This window comes from Bos taurus, chromosome 26, assembly GCF_002263795.3.
Source record: "Bos taurus isolate L1 Dominette 01449 registration number 42190680 breed Hereford chromosome 26, ARS-UCD2.0, whole genome shotgun sequence".
In the NCBI taxonomy this organism is placed as follows: domain Eukaryota; kingdom Metazoa; phylum Chordata; class Mammalia; order Artiodactyla; family Bovidae; genus Bos; species Bos taurus.
The window spans coordinates 25,779,147-25,794,706 of NC_037353.1; the positions used below are offsets into that span (position 1 = coordinate 25,779,147).

General features: G+C 59.1%; 2 protein-coding genes across 2 annotated transcripts in view; one reads left to right on the forward strand and one right to left on the reverse strand.

Annotated features, from left to right (window-relative positions):
* Positions 1-15,560, forward strand: part of SORCS3 (sortilin related VPS10 domain containing receptor 3) — a 979,390-nt gene that overhangs the window by 576,024 nt on the left and 387,806 nt on the right. The gene's annotated exons all lie outside the window — the stretch shown is intronic.
* Positions 3,222-7,736, reverse strand: LOC107131254 (kinase non-catalytic C-lobe domain-containing protein 1-like). The gene is made up of 4 exons (XM_005225692.5): positions 7,411-7,736; positions 7,280-7,339; positions 6,455-6,612; positions 3,222-4,857 (listed from the first exon to the last, which is right to left on the reverse strand). The coding sequence occupies exons 1-4, from the start codon at positions 7,456-7,458 to the stop codon at positions 4,626-4,628; spliced, it is 498 nt and encodes a 165-aa protein (XP_005225749.1). The 5' UTR covers positions 7,459-7,736; the 3' UTR covers positions 3,222-4,625.

Genomic DNA, 15,560 nt, shown 5'->3' on the forward strand with positions numbered 1-15,560 from the left:
ATGATCATGTATTCTTGGCAAAACTCTGTTGCCTGCTTCATTCCGTACTCTAAGGCCAAACGTGCCTGTTATTGCAGATACTTTTGACTTCCTACCTGTGCACTCTAATCCCCCATGGTGGAGAGGACGTTTTTGTTTGGTGTTAGTTCTAGAAGGTCTTGTAGGTCTTCATAGAACTGTTTTGACTTCAGCTTCTTCTGCATTAGTGGTCGGGGCATACACTGGGATTACTGTGATATTGAATGGTTTGCCTTGGAAACAAACTGAGATCATTCTGTCATTTTTGAGACTGCACCCGAGCACTGCATTTTGGATTCTTAATTGACTCTGAGGGCTACTCCAGTTCTTCTAAGGGATTCTTCTCATGGTAAATAAAATGGTCATCTGAATTAAATTCTCCCTTTGGTGTCCATTTTGATTCTTAGACTCCTTCAGTTCAGTCCAGTCGCTCAGTCGTGTCCGACTCTTTGCGACCCCATGAATCACAGCACGCCAGGCCTCCCTGTCCATCACCAACTCCCGGAGTTCACCCAGACTCACGTCCATCGAGTCGGTGATGCCATCCAGCCATCTCATCCTCTGTCGTCCCCTTCTCCTCCTGCCCCCAATCCCTCCCAGCATCAGAGTCTTTTCCAATGAGTCAACTCTTCGCATGAGGTGGCCAAAGTACTGGAGTTTCAGCTCTAGCATCATTCCTTCCAAAGAAATCCCAGGGCTGATCTCCTTCAGAATGGACTGGTTGGATCTCCTTGCAGTCCAAGGCACTCTCAAGAGTCTTCTCCAACACCACAGTTCAAAAGCATCAATTCTTCAGCACTCAGCTTTCTTCACAGTCCAACTCTCACATCCATACATGACCATTGGAAAAACCATAGCCTTGACTAGATGGACCTTTGTTGGCAAAGTACTATCTCTGCTTTTCAATATGCTGTCTAGGTTGGTCATAACTTTCCTTCCAAGGAGCAAGCATCTTTTAATTTCATGGCTGCAGTCACCATCTGCAGTGATTTTGGACCCCCCAAAAATAAAGTCTGACACTGTTTCCACTGTTTGCCCATCTATCTGCCATGAAGTGATGGGTCCAGATGCCATGATCTTTGTTTTCTGAATGTTGAGCTTTAAGCCAACTTTTCACTCTCCTCTTTCACTTTCATCAAGAGGCTTTTTAGTTCCTCTTCACTTTCTGCCATAAGGGTGGTGTCATCTGCATATCTGAGGTTATTGATATTTCTCCCGGCAATCTTGATTCCAGCTTGTGCTTTTTCCAGCCCAGCGTTTCTCATGATGTATTCTGCATATAAGTTAAATAAGCAGGGTGACAATATACAGCCTTGACATACTCCTTTTCCTATTTGGAACCAGTCTGTTGTTCCATGTCCAGTTCTAACTGTTGCTGCCTGACCTGCATATAGGTTTCTCAAGAGGCAGGTGAGGTGGTCTGGTATTCCCATCTCTTGAAGAATTTTCCACAGTTTATTGTGATCCGCACAGTCAATGGCTTTGGCATAGTCAATAAAGCAGAAATAGATGTTTTTCTGGAACTCTTGCTATTTTGATGATCCAGCAGATGTTGGCAATTTGATCTCTGGTTCCTCTGCCTTTTCTAAAACCAGCTTGAACATCTGGAAGTTCACGGTTCACATATTGCTGAAGCCTGGCTTGGAGAATTTTGAGCATTACTTTACTAGCGTGTGAGATGAGTGCAATTGTGCAGTAGTTTGAGCATTCTTTGGCATTGCCTTTTTTACACTCCTTGGTGTGGGATAATTCTAAGTCTGCACTCAGGTTATACAGACGGCACAGAGTGCCTGGTGTCTTTCTCGGCCGTGGAACTTTGGCAAAGCTGAGAAGTCGGTGGTTGCACAATCCTGCTGTCTACACTGCAGTGTGGCAGGCTGTCTGCTCACACCCGTCGTGTGCTCCAGCTGCGTTTAGTTAGCCTGTGCTCTCAGTCTGCCCCCGTGGTCCTCTCCAGGTCTTTTTCCCCACGTACTTGCCACTTAGAGACTGGTGGGTACTTTGAGGCTTGCCCCTCAATTTGGGTTTGTCTAGTGTCGTCTCATGATTAGACCAGGGCTCGGGGGCCTGGGATGAGAGCCCAGAAGTGATGTGCCATCTGCTTAGTGTGACCCTCCTCTGCAGTTAGGGTGAAGCCTGCGTCTCCCCACTGTGAGGGCACCCTCCTCCTGTCCTGCCCCACAGGGTGGCCAGCCGCACCTCCCGGGGCAGGTTCCCCTTGGTTATTCCTGTCACTCATCAGCTGTCCTCTGACGCCGGTAAGGACTCAGACTTTGAGCCTCCTCCTGGCCCACAGCCCATCACTGTCACGCGTGGGGCGCACGTGGTCGGCTCTGGCTGTGGGAGCAGCTCTTCCCACAGCCCATCACTGTCACGCGTGGGGCGCACGCGGTCGGCTCTGGCTGTGGGAGCAGCTCTTTCCCTCTTGTCCTGTGTCTTTCTGACGTGATCTGCCTCTATCCCCTTCCCCCCGTTAGCTCCTGACTCATCTGCTATACTTTCCCCACCCCAGCCCTGGAATCAGCCATTCAGCTGTTTCCTTTTTTTTTGGAGACCTGAATGTTAATCTGGAAACCAAGATTTGGGGTGTCAGTGCTTTAGGGGCTGTGGTTTGGGGGGCATTTATGCTCCCCAGGGGACGTTTGGTGATGTCTGGAGAGTTGTGGGTTGTCACAGCTGCTGGGGGAGGGGGGGCGGCGGCGGCGATGCTGCTGGCATCTGGAGGGCAGACCCCAGAGATACCAAGAAGACCCCCAGGCTCTGGCGGCCCCACAGCAGAGAGACCCTCACCCTGCGGTGCCTGCCAGTCCTGAACCACAGCAGCAGGACCCTTCCTGGTGGTGACAGGCCCGGGGCACCCCTCAGTCCCCCCACGAGGACAAGCTGGCTGTCTGACCTGTGGGCTGTGGGCAAGGTCTGGGTGGCCGGGCCCTGGGATGGTGGCAGGGTTTATGGTGGGCAGGCTGGGGCTGTGGTGCCCAGAGGCCTCCGTGGGCGGTGACTGTGGAAGGCCGGCCATCTCCTCCGGAGGCAGCTCGCAGGCCCCGGGGTGTGGGGCTCGGTCCTGGGGCCGCCTTGCCCCCAGCTTGTCACCCAGGATCATTGCTGCCCGCCCTCACGAGCAGCCCTGGAGACGTCGTCGTGGCTGTGGGGAGCCTCCGTGACCTGCAGGGCGGACAAAGCGCAGGAACCGTGGGCAGCCGTCTTGGTAGAAACGGCTTTATTAGAAACTGGAGTGCACGAGAGCGACATGCAGACGGGCGCGTGGCGGCCGAGGCGGCCGCTCCCGGGGCACAGCCGGTCCGGCTGGAGTGTGTGTTCACGCGGCCTCTGAGCTTGCTGAGTTCAGTGCTGAAAACCCAGGAGTTCATCTGCAGAACCGAATTCTCACATGAAAGCTATGTTAGGGCCAGGCGTGCCGCACGCCTCTCGTATTTCACGTATGCAGGAGCGAGGTGTTGGGAATGAATATATGTGGGAAAACACCCTGACGTTAGAAATTCAGCGTTTTATCAGGTAATGGTTTCCTTGAAATACCACTAGCTGGTTGTGCCAAAGAATCACTAATCCTAAAACTCAGAAGAAGAATCGCGGGTCTCACGGCGATTTGCAACGTAAGGACGCGGGTGCCTGGGACGGTCCGGGTCCTGGCCTCCCTGCTGCGGGTGTGTGAGGCCTCGCCTGGTCCCCAAGCCGCCGGCCAGCGCGTCCTGCCCACGCTGGGCAAGGCGACACCAGCAGGCCGGTGGAAACAGCCCTGAGGAGTGCTCAGTGCCCCCGAGGCGGCAGGCGCCTCTCCTCAAAGCACAGTGGCAGCCAGCCGTGGGAGGCGGGCATGGCTGTGTGTGTGGCATGCATGGGTGCTGAAGGCGTCCGGGACCACCCCCAGGCGCCCCACCCAGCGGGGCTGCGGAGGGGCCGCGGAGGCTGTCTTGGCCTTGGAGCTGCCGTCCGAGTCCTGCGCCCCTGGATGTGGGCCTCGGCACAGGGAAACCCGCCCCACAGGGCAGCGCTCTCAGTGGCGGGCGGCGGGCACCGGGGCCATGGGGCACGGGGAGCGGCCGGGGGGAGCTGCGAGGCACTGGCGGGCAGCAGGAGGCTGGCTGGGGTGAAGGCTGTGAGGCTCAGGCACCCCCACCCCCAGGGCAGGGCGAGCAGCCAGCGCTCGGGGCAGAGGGCGGGATGCCTGGCGGGGTGCCTGGGATGTGAGCCCAGGGCTGGGCTGCGGTCCCCGGAAGCCTCAGGGCTTCATGTGGAAGGTTCCAGAACCCTTGGAATCTGTCGTTAGCAGGGGGACCAGGGGTCCGTCGTGGCAGACACAGGCAGACTCACGCAGACACTGCTCGGGGGCACCCGGGTTACAGGCCGAGGGGTGCGGGGCTCTGGGGGCAGGCTGGGCGGAAGCCGTTCGTCTCTGAGAAACATAATGAGCGTTCGGGGGTTCGGCTCCTGGGAGCCTACTCACCGCGGTCTAGTTTACATCTTACATCTTTAAATTTTACAGTCAGCCTCCTGGTGCCGTCTCTGGGGCCGCGTCCGAGCCCGCGCTCCCGTCTGACCCTCCTGCACCGCGGGGGTCCCCGTCCACCCCCCGCCTGCCGCCTGCGCTACTGGAACGTGGCCCTCATCCTCCGCAGCTTGTCCTGGATCTTCCGGGAGTGCTTCTCGCTGGCTGCCTGCCGGGGGCCCGCCCCGCTGTCCGCCGCCAGCACAGCGATGTCGGCCCCGCTGAAGCGGGCGATTCTCTGCTTGAGCTGGGACTGCAGCTTGGGGTCGGGGGCGAACGTGTAGGGGTTCTCCTGGAACGCGTGGACCTGGCTCGCCACCTTGGCGATGTTTCTGTGTCGGGAAGAAATGGAACATGAGTTTGCACTCGTCTCAGGGGCGGTGTCGCAGCTGGTGGGCACTGGCCAGTCCCAGCCCGGCCGCATCAGAGTTCAGACCGCGAGGGGCCAGTCTGCTGTTCAGTCCCAGGCCAGACCTCGTTTCAGGGCCCAGGCGTGTTCATCCACCTGCCCTGCGTCTGTCCATCCCTCCCTCCGTCCATCCGTCCACCTTTCACTCCACAAACGTTGACTGGAGATGTGCTGTGTGAGGCCCGGTCAGTGCTGAAATCCCCACGATAAGGAAGTGTGAGGCAGCCCAAGGCGGCAGACGAGCGCACGCGAGTTAGTCCATCTGGGCGGGTTAGGTGCTCTGCGCTTTGCCCCAGCCCCGTTCACTGACGTGGCGCCCAGGGAACCGGCCACGCGGGGAGCCAGCCTTTGCCTCCCAGAGCTGGGCGTCAGGCGGCGGCCGGCACTCCGGGGGGCATCATCCTCTGAGCTGCGGGCCTCGGTTCTGCCCGGGGAGGCTGTGGACTCCCCAGACACATGTGCCCACCCTGGCTTTGGGTGAAGACGTGGTGCATTCCATGTGAATGCCTCCGTTGTTAATGAGGAGACAGGTGTGCAAACACACGCACCCGTGAACCGCGTCAGGAGGAGCACACGCGCCCGGAGCCTGGCCAGGCCCTTTCTGGGCCGTGGCCTTCCCTCACTGCCCGCTGCCCCTCTGATCGCCATGGGCCTCTGGCAGTAAGTGTGCCTTGTGGAAACAGTGTCATCTCTAAACTACCGTTTTCATTGACTGAAGCGGTCTCGCAGGCACAGCTGGCAACGGTGGGCTCCGTGCCCCCTGGGCCCTGCTCACAAAGCGAGGCTGCTGTCCTTGACCCCAAGGAGGCTGGACCAGCCTCCACCTGACTGCAGTGTGACAGTGCACGCGGGCGGGGCGGGGAGGACGGAGCTGTGGGTGGGGGTGCTCCTGGCAGACGGGCTGGCCCTGAGCTGGAGGCAGCGTGGGCCTGGGGCGCTGCGGGGGGGCGGATGTGGCCGGGAGCCCCTGAAGAGGCTGGCCTGGGCCTGGGTGCGGAGGGGACCAGCGCCACACAGGCTGAAGTGGGCACAGTGACCCTCTTTGGGGGTGTCTGAGTCGCTGGTGGGGTCACGGTGAAGGTGGTTGCAAACTGTGCCCAGTCTGTGCCTCCTGGTGGGTCCCCAGGGGTGCTGGCAGCTGAAGGGGCGGGGTCTGACCAGGGGCCCTCCTAGGTCAGCCCCAGGGCGGGGGTCCGACAGGAGAGCAGAGGCGGAACAGAGGGAAGAGGCAGCTTCGGGGGCCGGCGGGCGGCTGCACAGAGGTGGGGCTCAGGGTGTGCCTGCTCTCCCAACAGAAGGGAGGTCACAACGACCTTCGACCTTGGGGCGGTGTCTGGGGCCATGGATGCCAGCAGTGTGGGAAATGTTTATCCCGCGTTTGTGGAGAAGGAGGCAGCTGGGGGTCACCTGGAGGGAGCTTGTGGCAGCCTGGGCTGGGTGGGGGCATCTGATCCAGGCCTCAGAGGAATAGGAGGGATGGGGAGACCCCTCACCTGCTCGCTCGCCTGCGGGCCCCTCACCTGAGCTTGCTCCACCTGTGCGCCCCGTTGGTCATGGTGAAGCCTCCCGTCTCCAGCTGCTGTATGTGCATGGCCAGCAGGCGGGCTGAGGGCAGGGTGGGCTGGGCCCTGAGGCGCCGTCCTTCCATCAGACACAGGCTGTCACTCTTCAGGAAGACCTGGGGCCCAGACGGGCGTGGGGTGAGCAGGGGCGAGGGGGCATCCCTGGTGCATAGCAGGGCCGGCCAGTGCCAGTCAGTGCCTGGGGCGCCACACCCCAATTTGCCATCCAATTCAAAGTGCCCCTTGGCTCCCAGGCTGGGGGTCCAGGCTCTGCAGCGTGTGGGCACAGGAGGAACACTGACCCCCCAGAAAGACATGCACTTCCTGCTGCTGAGGTGCTGGTTCCAGAAGCGCGCCGAGGGACCCCCACCCTAATCAGACTGAGCGCCGGCTGACCAGCGGCAGGCCCCCGGGTCTGCGGTCAGCTGAGGACACATGGGAGCCCTGCCACTGGCAGAGCTGGGCCTGGGCTGGACGCAGGCTGCCCCTGGCACCTCGGCCCGCCAGCCAGAGGCTGTGTCCTCGCCGACCGTCTCTCAAGGGGAAGCCAGGAGGAGGTGGGCTTCGGACACCTGCACCCCCAGCGGGAGTCAGACCCACGAGGCACAGTTGGCAGGCAGAGCTCCTGGAGCGCCCGCCCCTGCCTCCTCTGCCTGGGGGATGGGGAGGCCGTGCCCGGTCCTGGGGGGCCGTAAGGCAGACGGCCAGGCAACCCATCCCGCCACCTGTCACCCGCCACCCCTGGGGGGACGCGAGCTCCTGGGAGCTCACGCACACCGGTACCTCCACAGCTTTCAGCTCCTCCATCACCTCCGCTATCTTCGCGGGCAGAATTCTCCAGGCCTAGAGTAAAAGCGCAGGTGAAACCCCCTGGCCCCGTGGGGGCCCCCTGCCCGGCCACGCGGGGGACTCACCGCGCACTGGCGCACGGCCGCGTGCTCCAGGCCGCCCAGAATCTGCATGGCCGTGGCGAAGTTCCTCTGCTCATAGCAAGACTTCGCAATCAGCAGAAACTTGGAGAGCAGGTTCACCTGCAGCTGAAATTGGAGAATGAGACACTAGCATTCTGAGCTCCAAGGGTCGCAGGGCAGGGTCGGTGTCGGGGTGGGCGGAGCGGGCGGCCCAGAGGGACAGGCACAGAGGCAGGCCAGTGCTCACTGTCCCCTGGACAAACCTCAGCTCAGGACAGACGGGGACAGCAGGGCACGCCCGTCCGGGAGGGGGGCCCCACAGGGAGCCACGGCAGTGTCTCCTCTGCCCGGCAGGTGGGACGGGGTTGTGGTGCCTGCTTCCACGGGGTCCCTGGTCCGCAGGGCAGAGCGCTGGGTCGGCTGGGAACCCCCAGCACCGCCCCCCACCCCCGAGGGAGTCTCTGCCCATGGCCCAGTGCACGGCCCCTCAGTCAGTGCTTGGATTTCACATGATTCTGGTGACCCCTCATTTCACAAGTGCCGCACCCTGCGGACCGTCGCCACAGCCAGCACCGTCCTTCCGGGGGGGACACCACCTGCGACCCCACCGCACACCCTGCTGCGCCGGCGCCTGGTCCCAGGACAGCCCGGGTCACTGCACGTGGCCACTGCACATGGCCGCCCCCTGCCTGGCATGGGAACAGTTACACGCCTACTTCTCGTTGACGTCTTTTTTCTTCAACAGGTCTGGACAAGACGAAAGCAAGCAGGAGCTCCCAGCCAGTGCCGGCAGAGCTGCCCCACACGGGGGCCGGCTCGGACGCTGGGGTCTCGTGGCGTTCTCCTCGGGCGGCCGGCCCTCTCTCCCGCCCCCAGGCTCAGCACTGTGGCCTGTGTCCCCGGCTGTCCCGACGCGGGGCTGAGTGACACGCCCCGGCATGGGCGGTGGGCTGCAGGGTTGGTCCGCTCGCCGTCGGTGGACACGGGGCGGCCTCCTCATCTCAGCTGTTGTGTCCTGTGCCTGCTTCCACAGGGTTGCTGGTCCGCAGGGCAGAGCACTGGGTCAGCTGGGAACCCCCAGCACCTCCCCCCACCCCACTGCTGAAGCCAGAGGCCTCACTTCCCTCTGTTCCTACCGTTACTCGTCTAAAACAAGGGCTTCCCTGGTGGCTTTGCTGGTGAAGAATCTGCCTGCGATGCAGGAGACCTGGGCTCAGTTCCTGGGTTGGGAAGATCCCCTGGAGAAGGGAAAGGCTGCCCACTCCAGTATTCTGGCCTGGAGGAGTCCATGGACTGTGCAGCTCCCGGGGTCGCAGAGAGGTGGACGCGACCGAGCGGCTCCCACTGTCAGACGTGCCACGCTGCTTCCCTTTGTCTGTGCCTCTGTTCTCCCGCGTCCCCAGGGATGGGATCTGAACGGGATGCGCTGCCACCTCTGAGGGCTTTTGTTCAGTTCAGTTCAGTCGCTCAGTCGTGTCCTCTTTGCGACCCCATGGACCACAGCACGCCAGGCCTCCATGTCCATCACCAACTCCTGAAGCTTGCACAAACTCATGTCCATCGAGGCGGTGATGCCATCCAGCCATCTCATCCTCTGTCGTCCCCTTCTCCTCCTGCCCCCAATCCCTCCCAGCATCAGGGTCTTTTCCAGTGAGTCAGCTCTTTGCATCAGGTGGCCAAAGGATTGCAGTTTCAGCTTCAGCATCTGTCCTACCAGTGAATACCCAGGATGGATCTCCTGTAGGATAGACTGCTTGGATCTAAGAGTCTTCTCCAACACCACAGTTCAAAAGCATCAATTCTTCAGCGTTCAGCTTTCCAACTGTCACATCCATACATGACTGCTGGAAAAACCATAGCCTTGACTAGAGGGACCTTTGTTGACAAAGTAATGTCTCTGCTTTTTAATATGTTGTCTAGGTTGGTCATAACTTTCCTTCCAAGCAGTAAGCGTCTTTTAATTTCATGGCTGCAGTCACCATCTGCAGTGATTTTGGACCCCAAAAAATAAAGTCTGACACTGTTTCCCCATCTATTTCCCATGAAGTGATGGGACCAGATGCCATGATCTTAGTTTTCTGAATGTTGAGCTTTAAGCCAACTTTTTCACTCCCCTCTCACTTTCATCAAGAGGCTTTTTAGTTCCTCTTCGCTTTCTGCCATAAGGGCGGTATCATCTGCATATCTGAGGTTATTGATATTTCTCCTGGCAATCTCGATTCCAGCTTGTGGTTCCTCCAGCCCAGCGTTTCTCGTGATGCACTCTGCATATAAGTTAAATAAGCAGGGTGACAATTACAGCCTGACGTACTCCTTTTCCTGTTTGGAACCAGTCTGTTGTTCCCTAGTCTACCTCAGGTCCACGTAAATCCAGTGGCCAGTGGGCCTAAACTGTGCCTCGGTCATCCCTGTTTATTGGTCTAATGAACAGATGCCCCTTTAACTCTTGAGAATCCGTGGTCGGGTTAGGGCAGGAGGAAATAACCTGTGTTTCATGTGGACCCACCACCCGAGCCCGCCTGGGCCGAGCCCGCCGGTATGCCTGCCAGGCTGCACCCACGGGCTGACACCCGCTCATACCAGCCACGCTGTGAATCTTCGTTCACGCGTTTATCCTTAAGGCCTTGGCCTGGCTGACGCCCCTGCTGTGGGCTCTGCACAGAGCCAGAGCTGGGCTCCAGGGGGCTGCATGTGGCTCCAGGGCAGGAATGGCTTGGTGGGCTTGCGGGGTCTGCACTGCTGGCTGTGTCCAAGCTTCATGGCCAGAGCAAGGCGGCTGAGTACATGAGGGCGTGCCCAGCCCACATCGCACAGGGGTCTCAGGGGCGGTACGCGTGGGGTGGGGGCCCCAGTGGATGGGTCTGGGCCACAGAGGGCTCATGGAACCACAGTGCCCGTGGACCTCACTCACAGCCGATGCCTGAGACCGAGGAAACCACGAGAGGCGTGGGCCTGGTCCCCCCAGCTGGGACATGGCGCCTGGAGTTCTCTCCAGAAGGCAACCTCTCCGACCAGAGGGCACTGGACGCGCCCACCACTCTGCCCGCCTTTCCTCCTGGGCGGCTGCGGGGAGGCCGGCCGGCCTGGTGGGGAGAGCTGGTGGTCACCGACACCACACACGTTTGGCTGCCTTGTTTTGAGTGAGTCCATCGAATCTGGTTCTTTCCAATCTACTGACATGTCTAATTCCACTGAGCAGATGCAGATGTTCCTCAAGGCCTGCCTCGGCCTGTGGGAGAGCCTGCCTCCCCTGAACCCCGAGGGCAGGCGCCAGGGGCTCATGGCTCTTTCTTCTCCAGGAGCTGGAGCAGCAGCTCATGATCGAGAAGAGGAACTTCCGAAAGACCCTGAAGTTTTACCAGAAGCTCCTACAGAAGGAGAAGAGGAACAAAGGTAGCCTCGCTGGGCCAGGGCCGGGCTGGGGGCAGGCATCCTGAGAGGGTTGGGTGCCTCATGCTGACCGCGTCCACCCCCAGCCTCCGAGGTGAAGACCATGCTGTCCAAACTGAAGGGGCAGCTGGAGGAGATGCGGTCCAAGTGCAGTTCCTCGGGCTGGCCAAGAAGTACCTCCAGGCAAGGCCACCGCTCCCCCTCCAGAGGCTCCTCCCCGCCAAACCCCCCGGAAACACGCCCGCCTCTGAGCGGCCGCCCCGGGCTCAGGCACGGGATGAGCGGGCAGCCGGCAGGCAGACAGCGCTGACTCGTTTGCCCCAGGTCGTGTACGCGGAGCAGTGGGCCTGGAGCCCTGCGCGCTGCCCGTGATCAGTGAACATCGCGGCCGCCCATCTGCGACACGCTGGACTTCAGCCCCCTGGACGAGTCCTCGTCCTCATCTTCTACAACGTCAGCCAAGCACCCGTGCGGCGGCCGGCAGCCCAAGGCGCGTGTCCTGCAGGCTGGCACCCCCGCTGGGGCTCATGGCCTACCTGTTACTCCAGGTGCAGCCCGGGGGGGGGGGGACACTGGGGACCCCTGTGCCCCCCAGGCTCCCGGAGACCAGGGGGGACAGGCCCCAGGGTGGGGTGGAGGAGGTGGGCGTCTCCCTGCGCTCCCGAGGTGGTGGCTGCACGCTTCTATGTAGAGTTTTCCATCCAGAAATCTGTCTGTCCGTGTCGGCGCCCACTGGCCTCCTTGGCCAGGCTTCCTGACTGAGGGGCCCAGACCACACGCATGGGGTCTGGGGGTCTGGGTCAGGTGTGCATGGGGCACTTTGAAGGAGACCCCCGGGAACCCGGCCGCCATGACCGACAGCCTGCTGGGCTCGACTCCACGCAGCCGGGCCCCCCCAAGGCACCATGACCGCGCCCAGCTTCCTAGGTTGGACGCCCCTTAACTAACACGGGGCTCCAGAGCTGCAGGCAGCTTGCACCCAGCCAGCTGTCCACAGCGCTGCTGGGCATGAACAGGGGTGAGGCTCACGTGCCGCGTGCTGAGTCACTTGAGTCGCAACAACTCTACGTGACCCCAGGGACTGTAGCCCACTGGGCTCCTCTGTCCATGGGACTACTCAAGGCAAGAGACTGGAGTGGTTGCCATGCCCTCCTCTGGAGATCCTCCTGACCCAGGGACCTGAATGCAGATCTCCTGTGGTTCCTGCACGCAGGGAGGTTTTTTACTACTGAGCCACCGGGAAGCCCTTTAGGCTCATGGGACCCCAACTAATAACCACGGGCACAAGGGCTCACCTGCAGCAGGGGAGGGCCAGGCCGCTAACTCCGGGGCTCCCAGGCACCCCTGACCCCCCCATCCCTTGGTGCACCCACAAGCCCCACATGGGGTTCAGGCTCTGGGCAGCCTCCTTAAGGGCCCATCCCTCCCAGCTCCAACCAGGCTGACACAGACCTCCTCCCACGCGATGGTGGAGCGTCACCCCCAGGGTGGCTTCTAGGGACTCAGCACGCCACTCTGGAGCCCCTGGGGTCTTCTCTGGGCTGGAGGCTATTGACAGCCAGTAGGGGACAGGGCCCTCCTGGGGCAGCTGTCTCTGCCCCCCCCAAGTTTGCCCCTCCCCAGGTGGGCTGCCGGGGGCCCTCCTGCCAGGGGGGTGCCCCGGAGATGCCCCTCAGACTCAGGCCTCCTCCTCCACCTGCCCTGCGGAGATGGGGTGTCACTCAGCACCACAGCCCTCCGAACTGTTCCAGGAGACATCGTGTGTGTTGTCACGGGGCGTGTGTGTATGCGTGAGCACAGCACCCCCAAGGCGTCCCTTCTGCAGGGAGCCAGACCCTGGCTGCCAGGTCCCACCTGCGCCTGGCTGGGGACCAGCGGGCCCCAGGGCCTCACTCCTGGACCCCCACCTCCTTTTCACTCTCCTGGTGCTGGGGGCACCCGAGGGGGCCCTGCCTGAGGCCGAGCACCCACAAGCCCCCCCGCCTCTTTCCTGACAGTGATTTGCAGCTGGGGAAGGGCCCCTGCAACCTGCTCAGCTTTCTGAATTAGTGGTTTCTACAAGACAGGGAGAGCCTGAAAAACTGAAATTGAGAAAGTGTTCGGGGACCTCCCTGGCGTCCACTGGTGGAGACCCCAAGCCTTCCAATGCAGGGCGTGCAGGGCTCACTCCCTGCTCAGGGAACTAGGTCCCACATGCCGCAGAGCACAGGCAAAAAAGCCTTTAAAAAAAATAAAATTAAAAAAAGTCTTCAAGACTGAAAATGTTGAGGAATTCTAATGTGATCAGTACCCCACACCCCCAGCTCAATGGTTCTGAGTGGTGGTCCAGCCAGTGCCTCCAGCACAGGGCTCTCGTGTTCACATGTAAGCACTCAAACACACCCACACGCACACACAAGTGCACACAGCCGCCAGACTCACACACGTGCACACAGCCGCACACTCACACTAACACCCGCACACACAAATACAGCCCCACATACCTACCTGTGCACACCTGCACTCATACATGCACACCCGGAGTCACAAGTGCACACACCTGCACTCACGCAACAAGTGGCACACAGCTGCACCCAGGTGCACACTCACACCCATACAACACCCACATGTGCACTCATCTGCGCACACACCCCTGCACACACATCTGCTCACACCCATACCTGCACTCACACCCATACACACCTGCACACTCACATGCATATGCTCACACCTGCACACAACAGCAGTTACACATGGCTGCAGTCACTTGCACACACACCTGCACACTCACACCCACACCTGTGCATTCATGTGTGCACACAGCTTGCACACTCACTCCCGCACACACCCCTGCACGCACACCCACACGTCTGCACACGCTCACACCTGCACACACACCAGGCCTGGGTGCTGGTCGGCCTGCACTGACCGCCTCCCCACCCCCCACAGCGGCCGCCTTCCTGGAGGGCTACGTCCAAGACGCCTTGCCGTACCTGCTCTGCATGCCGAGAGGAGCCAGCAGTGTCCATGGCAGGATGAATGGCTCTGTGCTCCCTCCAATTATTTCCTTCTCAGGCAGGCCCTGTCAACTTAGCAGTCTGGTCAGCCTTCTGCTCTTCAGAGACACTCCTTCACCCATTCTGATAAAGACTTCGGGTTTTCTCCCATGGCAAATTTATGCCTTTCCTCCTGCACCTGTCCCCTCCTCCCTTCTTGCAACACTCCTCCCCGACAAATTCATTTCGTTGTTTAGCTACATCTACTCCTCATCAATAAATTACTTCTCCTCACTCACCTGGGACCTTCTGTTTTATTCACAGATCTTTTGGGGGTCTTGCTCTTAATTATTTGATCTGTTTACCAACGAGGCTGCCTCCCTGTTATTTGTCATGAACTCTGGTGTAGTCTCCTTTTTTTCATCCACCCTTTGCTTTCTTATCATTGTTTTACACACTTGTAACTGTCAAGTCAGTTCAGCTTTATAAGCCACAGGTCCTCTCAGCAGCAGCATTTCTCCCAAATGGTCGTGGAGGAGAAGAGAGAAAGCATTGCTGTTCTGCATATTGTCCATCCATCAGACGTCATCAGGCAATTACTGAGATTCAGCTGTGTGGAGCCCCTAGAGTTGGGGTGAACAGTGGTGATGGAGGGTGACACAGAATATTGAACCAGAATTATAGTTTATAGTAACTAGAAACCATGAGGTTAATGACTGTGCCTATAACTACGCTGTAGGAAGGTAGCCTGGACACCACTGGGAACCCTGGGCTGAGGAGAAAGATGTGTAGAGGTGGGACAGAGATCTGGTGGAGCATTACAGCTGCCCATGCAGCCCATCCTGTTAAACTTCGGTTGTTCGGAAAGAGAGAGAGAAGGACCAATGCAAGAGAAATTTCTGAAGCACAGTTAACAGGACTTGACAGCGATTAGAGGAGAGTGAGGAGGAGAAATTGTCATGATGATTATAAGCTTTCAGACCTGGGAGGGTTTGGTCCCATTACAGAAGTGGGGAATGGAAGAAGAAAAGGAGGGAGGAAGTGGGGAGGGGGAACAGTGTTATGGTGGAGGAGTGCTGAGCTCAGTTTTAGCATCCTGGAACTGAAGTGCCAACGGCTCCTTGCACAGCATTTGGAAATGTGAGACTGGAGTTCACAGGAGAGGCTGGAGCAGGAAAAGTTTTGGGAGTCCTCCAAACAGAAGTGGCAGGTGAACCAGGAGAGCAGTTGTATGTACATTAAAAGGTAGCTAGTATTGCAGGCAACAGGTGTGGAAGCCTAGTGTAGTGTGAGTAGGTCCTCTGGGCTGTGGACACTCAGTGGATGGAGCCCCATGGACAGAATCTTCAGGGAGGATTTTCTCAAAGAGGTGACCTTTCCTTTGCCCCACTGTGCCTCTTGTATCCTTTTCCATGCTTTTCAATCCCTTTTCATATCTGGCCACTCTTCTCATTTGTATTAATCATCTTCAGCCTCAGTGTTTTCCTTTTTTCTGTTTGTCATCATTCTGAAAGGGGAGGGTCGAGCATGGAGGAAGTGAAGGCGTCCAGTGCAAACTTGTGTTGGTTCCTTCAAGGCGGTGAGTGATTGCCTTTCTGTAGAGCATGCTGAGCAGCAGAGATGGAATCAGAAATTTCTGCTTATTTCTCACTAACATGGAGAAGGAAAATGATTGAACAGAAGTGTAGTAGAGAGCTGTGTGTACTTTGCCTTCCTGAGAACCCTCATGTGCTGTGCATCCTCTTTACTTGTCCAGAAGACTGGTTGCTCCTACATCGCTTAGCCCTC

Bases quoted from the DNA above. Each gene is read 5' to 3' on its own strand.
- LOC107131254 (XM_005225692.5), bottom strand. From the start codon at position 7,458: ATGCAGATTCTGGGCGGCCTGGAGCACGCGGCCGTGCGCCAGTGCGCG. The intron at 7,340-7,410 runs GTGAGTCCCCCG...CTTTTACTCTAG, and splicing joins CGGCCGTGCGCCAGTGCGCG to GCCTGGAGAATTCTGCCCGC. The intron at 6,613-7,279 runs GTACCGGTGTGC...TCTGGGCCCCAG, and splicing joins AGGAGCTGAAAGCTGTGGAG to GTCTTCCTGAAGAGTGACAG.